A 9,460-nucleotide genomic window follows, 5' to 3' on the forward strand; every position below is an offset into this window, starting at 1 on the left:
ACCCTGTTTTGCCGCTTAGATCGGCTGGTTGTAAATATTTTCTTGTAATAGACCTTTAAATTATATTTTTGGGATCCCATTTTATACAGTAAACGTTTTAGTGAAACATTATATCTTAACCAAAAATTTTAATCCCTAAATCGCTAATCATACTTAGTTACACGATTTTGGCCAAATGACTCGATTAGCGAGTTTAGCACTGTTACAAGGCACACCGTAACGGTCCCTGGAGATTTAGGGCGTTACAATATTAATGGTTTTTGTCTAGATATTTTCTTGAACATGTAAACTGTTTATATGAGAGATAGAAAATTTTTATTGTTTATAAATTGGGCCCACTATGCCAATTCGCTCTGTGCACTCTGATTGTTTTTCCAACAATAATTTCTCCAAATGCTGAAAATAGAAAATGACCTACGGTAGAGGCAAAATGATGCCCCTAACTAAGAAAAATCCTATATATAGTAGGAAAAATTCTACAATAGGGGCATGCCTTTTGTCTCCACCGTTAGGGACGTTTCCGTTTTTAGTGCGTGAAGAAATTATAACTAATTTTTTTATATAATGGTGTACACTGTAGTTATAGTAGAAATTCCACCAATTTTCTAAAAAATTCGAATAATTTACGGTGTCGAAAAAGACTTCAAAATAATTTGTTTCACGTACGTATAAAACAGGCTTAAAAACAACATGTTTTCGGTATATGGATAGATTACAATTCATTTTTTTTTTATATATGAAGGTGTACAATGTAGTTGTTTAGAATCCACACAAATTTTTGGGAAATTCTAAATAATTTATAGTGCTGAAAATAAGAAATAAGTTGTTTTGAAGCTTGTTTTATACGCGCGTGAAACAAGTTATTTTGAAGCTTATTTTTTGTATCATAAATTATTCAATTTTTTTTTAAAACTGGTGCAAATTCCTAAATAACTATAATGTACACTGTCATATAAAAAAATGAATTATAATTTTTTTCACGTGCCAAAAACAAAGACGCCCCTACTGGCGGGGCAAAATGCATGCCCCTATGTAGTCGTCCCCTATATATTAGATATTGTATGCAATATATGCATATATTAGATAATTGAAGTATACATATTTTAGTAATATTGAAAATAAATTTGATTAAAATTAAATTTAAAGGCAAGATTTTAGATTTATTTGTTAAATGATAAGTTGGTACTAATGCAAATAAAGAGAATAAAGTGAAAGTAATATTATTTTACTCAAAGTTGATACGATGAAATAATTTTCTGGAAAAAAAAAGACTATTAAATATAGGAGTATTTATTGGTCAGTTTGGGCGGATTTAGTGGATTTTTGACAAATCTAAATTTATAATCGGGTTGGTAGTTTTCAACCCGTAACCTACCCAATTAAAAAAAATTGAAGTTCAACCCGCTTAAATTGTCGAAAAAAATTTTATAAAAAAATATTTTTTACTAATTTTTTTATTGTTTTATTTATTTTTAGTTTGTATTTGTAACTAAAATAATTGTTACTTTTAAAATAAATAGTTTTTTTTATAAAAAAAAATTAATTTTAATTTAGTTTTATATATATATAATTAATAATTAAATAAATATAAAATTAAAACAAAATAAACAAACTTTTAATTGGGCAGGTCGGATTACATTCACCAATGAGTTATCAAAAATTTTAACTTTGAAATAAAGGTCAGATTTTTTGTGTTGTATTTTTTTGTTGTAAATTTTTGTTGCATAACCCTGATTAAATGAAACATGATTTCCTAAAAAAAACGAAATCGTGATAAATCGAACAAAAAGATGATGATTATAAATTCATTTTTAATCATCAAATCTATTTTTGATTCGCTCATCCAAAATCAAAATCCGCATGTCCCCATTCATTACGGTCTTTATGCTCACTTTAGCATAAAACTACTTGAAACATCTAACGTGCGCCAGGGTGGAGAATTAGGGTTTAAGGAGAAAGAAAATAAAAAATCAAAATCAAATTCAAATTAATTATACTAGGAAAAAAAATTCCAAGTTCCAAGAGCATAAGTAAGGAAAGATAGGGTTTCTTTCGGCTTTCGGGGCTTAGCATGTTACAAGTCTTTGTTCCGCACACATATATATTTAAATAATATATTTAAAGCTACTTAATTTCAAGGTAACAACAGCACAACTCAGAATTTTAACAAAGCTTAAACAACTCCGGGACCTTTCTATTGAGTTGAGCCCTGTAATTTTTTTTTGTCTGTTTATTGCATGAAAGTGGTGAAGCCATGTCAATGGATCTCAGTGATTTTACCATTGTCAAGGAAGGAGAGGCTGAGATTTTGATGCACGCTAAGAATGAAGTCTTTTACAATAAATCCCAGGTGCGCAAACCTTCTCTTTATGACGATTTTGCGTTGTGGAAACGGCTTTGATGGAGTTTCTTAGTTGAAAGTTAATATGGGTTTTATATGTATTAGAGTTGTGATTATTAGAAGTGGGTCAGTGTTATTTGTACAAAAGCTGCGTTCTTGTTGGTTAAGAAAAAAAGTGCTCAAGGGAAATCGATTGAGTGATAAATGGTTTTGTTGGAGTTTCAAAGTTGATTATTTTTCCCCTAAATTGTGTATAGATTTTATGTTTGATTGCTAATTAGAAGTGGGTTAGTGTTATTTGTTCAAAATCTATGCTCTGGTTGGTAAAAAGAAGAGTATATGATGCAAAAATATCTACTTTTGTAGTAGTGAGAAAGACATGTTTTATCTTTCTTACATTTTTTTTAATAAAAACTTTTTTAGAGTTTATAGTCCTAGACTGGAAGAGTTTAATTTTGGCAAGCTTGTTTCAGGTAGTGGAAGAACTTCAATTACTTTGTTCCCTGTAAAATTTAGTAGGAATGACATTGGCATAGATTTCATTATGTTTAATTAGTTTTTTTTTTTTTTGAATTTTTGGCCCTGGCAGTTCGACCGGGAGACCTCCCAGTGGCCCCAAGATTTTAAGCCTGTGGGGATTTGAACCTTGGAACAATGCCTACTAGCATTTTCCAACATACCTCCTTACCGATAGACCACCCCTCGGGGTTCATTATGTTTAATTAGTCATTTACCTGGGTTTAGGTAATCCTGTGACTCGTAGATCTATTTGGTTGTTTCCTGCTATCAAGGGGCATAAGAGACTAGAACTTTGATTGGTTTGTTGATTGGATACGAGCCTTACCCAATGAAGAACTTTTGTGTGCATTAGGATTAATGCTTGTCTAACGCCATTTGATGTCTGTGGATCATATTAGTTCATTTGTGCTTGATGAATTGGATTGGTACCATGGCAGCATATTTGTTAATAATGAGCAGTAGTTTAACTTTGTTGCAAATATTGTTCACTTTTGGTTATTCACCTCTTATAGAGTTGTACATAGCTTTTCTGATTTTGTGTCATCGCTTCATGCAAAATCTGTTGGGTTTGTAACTGTAATGGGAATACAGATGCTGTCTTGGTGGCAGTTCTCTGCTTCATCTGATTAATCTATGCGGTGCTACTTTTTTCCAACAACTGACTTGCTACAGTTGATGTCTATACAACCCTTGTTCAATTCAATCTCTGTAAATGTTAGACATGTACAGTTGGTCTTTGAAACATTCATAAAATTTCCTTGTACACCTTCAGACTTTCCGAAAAGATGTTAAATGTGGAAAGTAGATCTTCTAAACATTTGTTGGCTTTTGGAATGACTATCTATAACTTATCGTATTTGCTCAATGTTAAAGATTGTGACGGTTTCATACTTTAATGATCAGGTTAACAACAGGGACATGTCCATTGCTGTCTTGAGGACTTTTATAGCCAAACAAAAAGAAGAACGTGAAGCAAGGTTGTTAAAAAGAAGGAAAGCTGGGACAAAGGCATCCGAAAGGGATGCTTCAGAACATGTTCTAGAAGAGGAATCTAATGGATCTGCTGGAAATGGTGAGGTGTCCAATGGAGATTGCGAAATGCAAGAAAAGACCCAAGATGAAGCTTGTGTTGTTTCAGAAGAGGCGGTCAAGAATACAGAGGGAAAATGGCCAGTAGAAGTGAAGGCCCCAAAAGTTCTAGAGGTTCACAAAATTGTGCTATCTTTTATTTAATGTTATTTTTTTTCCTGTCTTTTGTCACAGTGGTTAGTGCATTTTATCAACCCAGAGTTCTTCATTGTCTCCTGATTATTTTGCTGTTTTGTTTATGTGTTCTAGGCTCTCTCAGCTTCTGGTTTAAGAGCTCTAAGATATGCTCGAGAAGTGGAGGGAATTGGTCAAGTTGTAGCTCTTGACAATGATAAAGGTTATTGTCAAATTATATACAGCATGATAAAAATGTATATATACGTGTGTTTTACATTTCCAGAAGAGCCCTTATTTTAAAATAAGGGTTTATATCACTAGAGGTCGCCAACTTTTGTGAAAAGTTTCACTTAGGTCCCTAAACTTAATTTTGTATTACTTTGGTCCTCAAACTTGTTAAATGTGTATCACATAGGTCTTTTTAGTTGGAAAAGTGTTTACAAAATGCATAGCAGAAAATGATTTATGGCCCAATAGAAAGCAATTTATAACACAATAATTTTTTTTTGTAATTAACTATGTCATAAATCGACTTTTGTTTCACATTTTGTAAACTATTTTCTAACTGAAATGACTTATGTAATACACATTTAGTAAATTTTGGGATTTAAGTAATACAAAATAAAGTTTGAGGACGTAAGTGATACTTTTTAGGAAAATTGGGTACCTCTGCTGATATTAATTATAAAAGCCTTGCACTTGACTTTTCCTTTCTTTTTTATAATTTAAGTTTATACTCGGCCTGTAATTTAGAGATTTTTACTGTAGGTTTTCCCTTCTGTTACATAAGATAACATTTAAATCTGAGATATCATTGTTACTTTTGGCTTTTCTACAGTGTCAGTGGAAGCTTGTAGGAGGAACATAAAGTTCAATGGTTCAGTGGCTTGTAAAAAGGTGGAATCACATCTTGCTGATGCTCGAGTATACATGCTCACTCACGCTAATGAATTTGATGTGGTATGTATTTCTTTCATATTTTTATTTAGAGACTTCTTGACCACACGTATATGGTTTATTTATTTATTTTATCAATTTGAACAACAATTCATATGCTCTATTGGGTTGAGTTGCAGGTTGATCTTGATCCTTATGGTTCACCTTCTGTATTCTTAGACTCTGCAGTTCAGTCAGTTGTTGATGGAGGCCTGCTGATGTGTACAGCAACTGATATGGCAGTGCTTTGCGGGGGGAATGGGGAGGTTTGCTACTCAAAGTAGGTTTAATAATTTCTAAACGTTTTGTTTGAGCAATAATTTTTTGTTTGTCTTATCACGTTTCTGAACTATGTTTCTTATTAGATATGGTTCCTATCCATTGAGGGGAAAATATTGCCACGAAATGGCCTTAAGGATCCTCCTAGCCAGCATTGAGGTATGTTCTACTTACCACATCCCTGATATTGTTTTTATTATATAAATATATATTTATACATCTATATATTTTGCCAACCACGAGAGCTGAACTGATATTGGGAGTGATGTGTTCGTTATATGCTTTAGTATACATTACTTTATTTAAGTTTCAATAATCTTGGGACATTTTATTTTGGAGGTTCTTCAATTCTGTTCACGAGCATGTCACTTTGTGTGTGCTTTTAATAAAATATAGTGGCCAATTTTGTTATGGACTACGCTTTGACAAAATAAGTTGCACTCATTAATTTTTGTAAATCTTCAACTTTTTATTCAAAATTGTGGAGCATTCAGTGTCTATGCCTAAGCTAGTGGTGATCAAATTTCTGAAGAAGAACAATTTTCTGTACATTTTAAGATATAATAATCTATTGTTAGATTCATCAACAATCCTTGTATTTATAAATCCTAAAGTATTTCTTTTTTCTTTTTGTGCACCTACAATATACTTTGCTTTGAATCTTGATACATGGGTGTTGTTGTATATTTCTGCAGAGTCATGCCAATCGTTATAAACGATATATAGTTCCTGTGTTATCCGTTCAGATGAACTTCTACATTCGAGTATTCGTCCGTGTCTACTCGTAGGTGGCCAAATTATTTTGAATTGAGTTCGAAGTAACTTATATTTTTTATTCTGTGTTCTGTTCTTGAATGAAAGCTCTAAACAAATTTGGTTGCAGATCTGCAAGTGCAATGAAGAACACTCCTCTTAAGCTCTCCTATGTTTATCAGTGCACTGGCTGTGATTCATTTCATCTACAGCCCCTTGGAAGGGAAATCACCAAGGTATGTGAGAGTATTTGATGAAACAAGTGCGTTAGTGGAGAGCTTATATTCAGCTTTTTATGTTTTTTTAGAATTAAATAAGCCATATTCAACTGGTTATGTCTATTATAATATAGAGTAAATCATAATTGTGTGTTTTAATAATTTCTTGTAAGTTATTCCAGAAGGAGTGGAAAAAATCATATCAATAAATTGTTGTCTTTCTTAATTTGAACTAGTGGCGTTTGGTTGGATATGAAAAAAAAAAGGGAAAATGGTAATAGGAATGGAATCGAAAAAGAATTGTATTCTGTTTTATAAAGATTTTGAATAAACATTATTACGTTTGGTTTTATTATGGAATGGAATTGAATTTATTTTGACCAAACTATCCTTAAGAATGAAGAGTTTTTCTTTTGAAAAATATATCTCTAATATTGAAATAAATATATATTTTTTACACGAACAAGCATATTTTATTTTTAGAAAATAAATAAACAAATTTTTTGTTATAAAATAGTAATAATATAGCATAGATACTTTACTAGTCATATTGCATGTTAAATAAAAAATACAGTAGTTATTCCTTAAAAAAAAGTCAGTAGTTATAGATTTTTTTAAAGAGAAAAATGATAAATATAAATATTTTATTTAGATTGATATTTTTATTTTAATTCTACGTTCAGTGGGAAGAAAAACATTTGAAGAGCTTTCCTAAAAAAAAAACATTTGTTAGTTTGACAAAAAAGGTATATAATAATGACACTGGAAAAGAATGGTTCCACCCAATCTGTTAATGAATGAGAATTCATATATTCAGGTGAATAAACATTCCGTCGGAGAGACAATGGAGGAGCAAAAGATGAAACCAAACAAAGGAAAGGTAATCCATACCATCCCAACTGATTCCTTCCAACCAAACATTTAATTAAAGGTCTGAGAATGTTTGAACAAGGTTTCTGTACTTTTTATCTTTTCAGAACAACAACTCCAGATATCTGCCTGGTTATGGCCCTGTTGTTCCTCAAGAGTGCAGTGACTGTGGGAAGAAATTCAATATGGGAGGCCCTATATGGTCTGCTCCCATCCATGATCAAGAATGGGTTACTTCTATACTAGCAGGTGTGAAATCTATGAAGGACAGATATCCTGCATACGACCGCATTTCTGCCATCCTAACTACAATTTCAGAGGTGTGTGTTTAAGAGTTGTCAAATATTTACGTATATACAACTCAAGTTTTTAATGGACGTCTTAATTTAATGGTTGAGGCTTTTGGTTAATAATTTTTTTCTTAGGAGATTGAGTTTTGTAATATGTTCGCCTCTAATTAACTGGTCATATAGTTACTGATAAATCTCTATTGGATTTGTAAAATTTCTGAACTATTAAGTATGGTGCACAGTTTTTCAAATCCACACAAGTTATAACGCAATTTTGCCTAAAGTGAATATTTCTATACTGCAACTTTTTGCAGGAATTACCTGATGCTCCCCTGTTCTTGAGTTTGCACAACCTCTGTGCCACTCTAAAGTGCACTTCTCCTTCTGCTGTGATGTTCAGATCTGCCGTAATCAATGCTGGGTATCGTATTTCAGGAACTCATGTAAATCCATTGGGATTGAAGTCAGATGCTCCCATGGGTGTCATTTGGGACATTATGCGGTGTTGGGTAAGGAGCCTTTGATTTTAACTCGCTTTTTTACTTGATGCATATCATCTTGACAATGTCATTATTTCCCCATGGAATCAAGTTTCTTTTGGTAAACTTGCTATAGAAAAGTTACCAAACCAAGCCAATCGGGAAACTCTCAAGCTTGGGAAGACTTCCCTTGAGGCTTGATTCTTGATTTTTGTGTAGGTTTCTTCAAATTTAGTTTAGCTGCATTCATGGCTGTGGTTCTCTGATATAGTAACTGATGAATGAGTCGTACAATGTAATAAATGTCTTGTATTTGTAGGTCAAAAACCATCCAGTCAAAGCACAACCACCAGAGCAGCCCGGAAGTGTGATACTTTCAAAAGAACCAGTTCTTCAAGTACGTTTTACAAATGTTCTGCTCAAGTATTTGGTTCTTATTTGGGTTCTGGTGTTAAATGAATTCTCTTGCCTTTCTTCTGTTTTAACAGGCTAATTTCGCGCGAGCCGTTGCCTCTCTAAGCAAAGCACAAGCCAAGAAGATTGCTCGCTTCCTTCCAAATCCTGAAAGGCATTGGGGTCCGAAGCTCAGGGCCGGACGTCAAATCACCTCCAAACATATTTCTCTTTTAGGGGCAGATGTGGTGAATAACCTTCTTAACCAGGAAGATGGTGAGCAACACGATGCCAATAATAACCTTAATGAGGAAGATGGGGAACAACACGATGCTAAGCGACAAAAGACAGAAGAAAAAGAATCAGAGGAAAATCACGAGCCAGTATCGTGAAAGAAAGGGGAGTGCAAGTCTTCCTCTATGGTTCAATTTATGTGCAAAAATTGCTATTGATAGTCTTGGAGCAGCGTGAAAGAGAATTAGAATTTTACAAAAATTTTGGTTATGGAACTTTTTATATTATTTCGTTTCAAGTTTTACTAAATTTGTTTGACTCACTACATATAGCATGCACGGTGAAGTGAGACATAAATGCCGTCTATTGATTTTGTGAAGTTGGCCTTTATTTTTTTGGTCCATTAATCTTCTCTCTTATTCTTTTGGCTATGTATAAATGTTACTTTAGAAGTAGATTATTTGTGCTTCTTGAAATTTACTCCATTATGTTATAAACTATATTAAAAAGTTCTGACTTTAGAGAGTTATTAATTTACATTAGGCTACATGTCGTTTCGAAGAAGAAAAAAGGTTAATATTATACTTAGTAACTTAATTCCATAGTGGTCCACTGGTCCCTGAATTTCAAAATTTTCTACATTTGGTCTTGTTAAAATCAGAAGTTGCATTTTCCTAATTTAGTTTCAGTTTGATTTAAAATGTGTTGTAAACGCTTAGTTTAAAATTATAAAATGTGATATTAGACCCATTTTTAAAAAAAAAAAAGAAACTTATGGTGCATTTTTGCATTTAATGAGTGTTGTTTACTTAATTTCCTTATAGGGTAAATTTTTATACAAAATATTATAGTTAAATATATTTTTAACTTAGGATATTAGTTTATTTTTCTATTAATTTTTAAATATAAAATATAATAAAAATATTTTATAAAAAAATAAAT

General features: G+C 32.3%; 1 protein-coding gene across 2 annotated transcripts; it reads left to right on the plus strand.

The window, feature by feature from the left end:
- Positions 1-1,995: 1,995 nt before the first annotated feature.
- LOC133817846 (tRNA (guanine(26)-N(2))-dimethyltransferase 2-like) lies at positions 1,996-8,949 on the plus strand. 2 transcript variants are annotated; one of them, XM_062250467.1, is made up of 14 exons: positions 1,996-2,139; positions 2,245-2,350; positions 3,764-4,063; positions 4,199-4,286; positions 4,905-5,026; positions 5,143-5,282; positions 5,368-5,440; positions 5,977-6,065; positions 6,165-6,270; positions 7,070-7,132; positions 7,230-7,442; positions 7,727-7,921; positions 8,211-8,288; positions 8,380-8,949. In XM_062250467.1, exons 2-14 carry the CDS (start codon positions 2,255-2,257, stop codon positions 8,674-8,676), a joined length of 1,860 nt encoding a protein of 619 aa, XP_062106451.1. In that variant the 5' UTR covers positions 1,996-2,139; positions 2,245-2,254; the 3' UTR covers positions 8,677-8,949. The 2 variants fall into 2 exon arrangements, with proteins under 2 accessions (XP_062106451.1, XP_062106450.1); XM_062250466.1 differs by having other exon boundaries at positions 2,020-2,350.
- Positions 8,950-9,460: the final 511 nt, after the last annotated feature.

Source organism: Humulus lupulus, chromosome 2 (assembly GCF_963169125.1).
Source record: "Humulus lupulus chromosome 2, drHumLupu1.1, whole genome shotgun sequence".
In the NCBI taxonomy this organism is placed as follows: domain Eukaryota; kingdom Viridiplantae; phylum Streptophyta; class Magnoliopsida; order Rosales; family Cannabaceae; genus Humulus; species Humulus lupulus.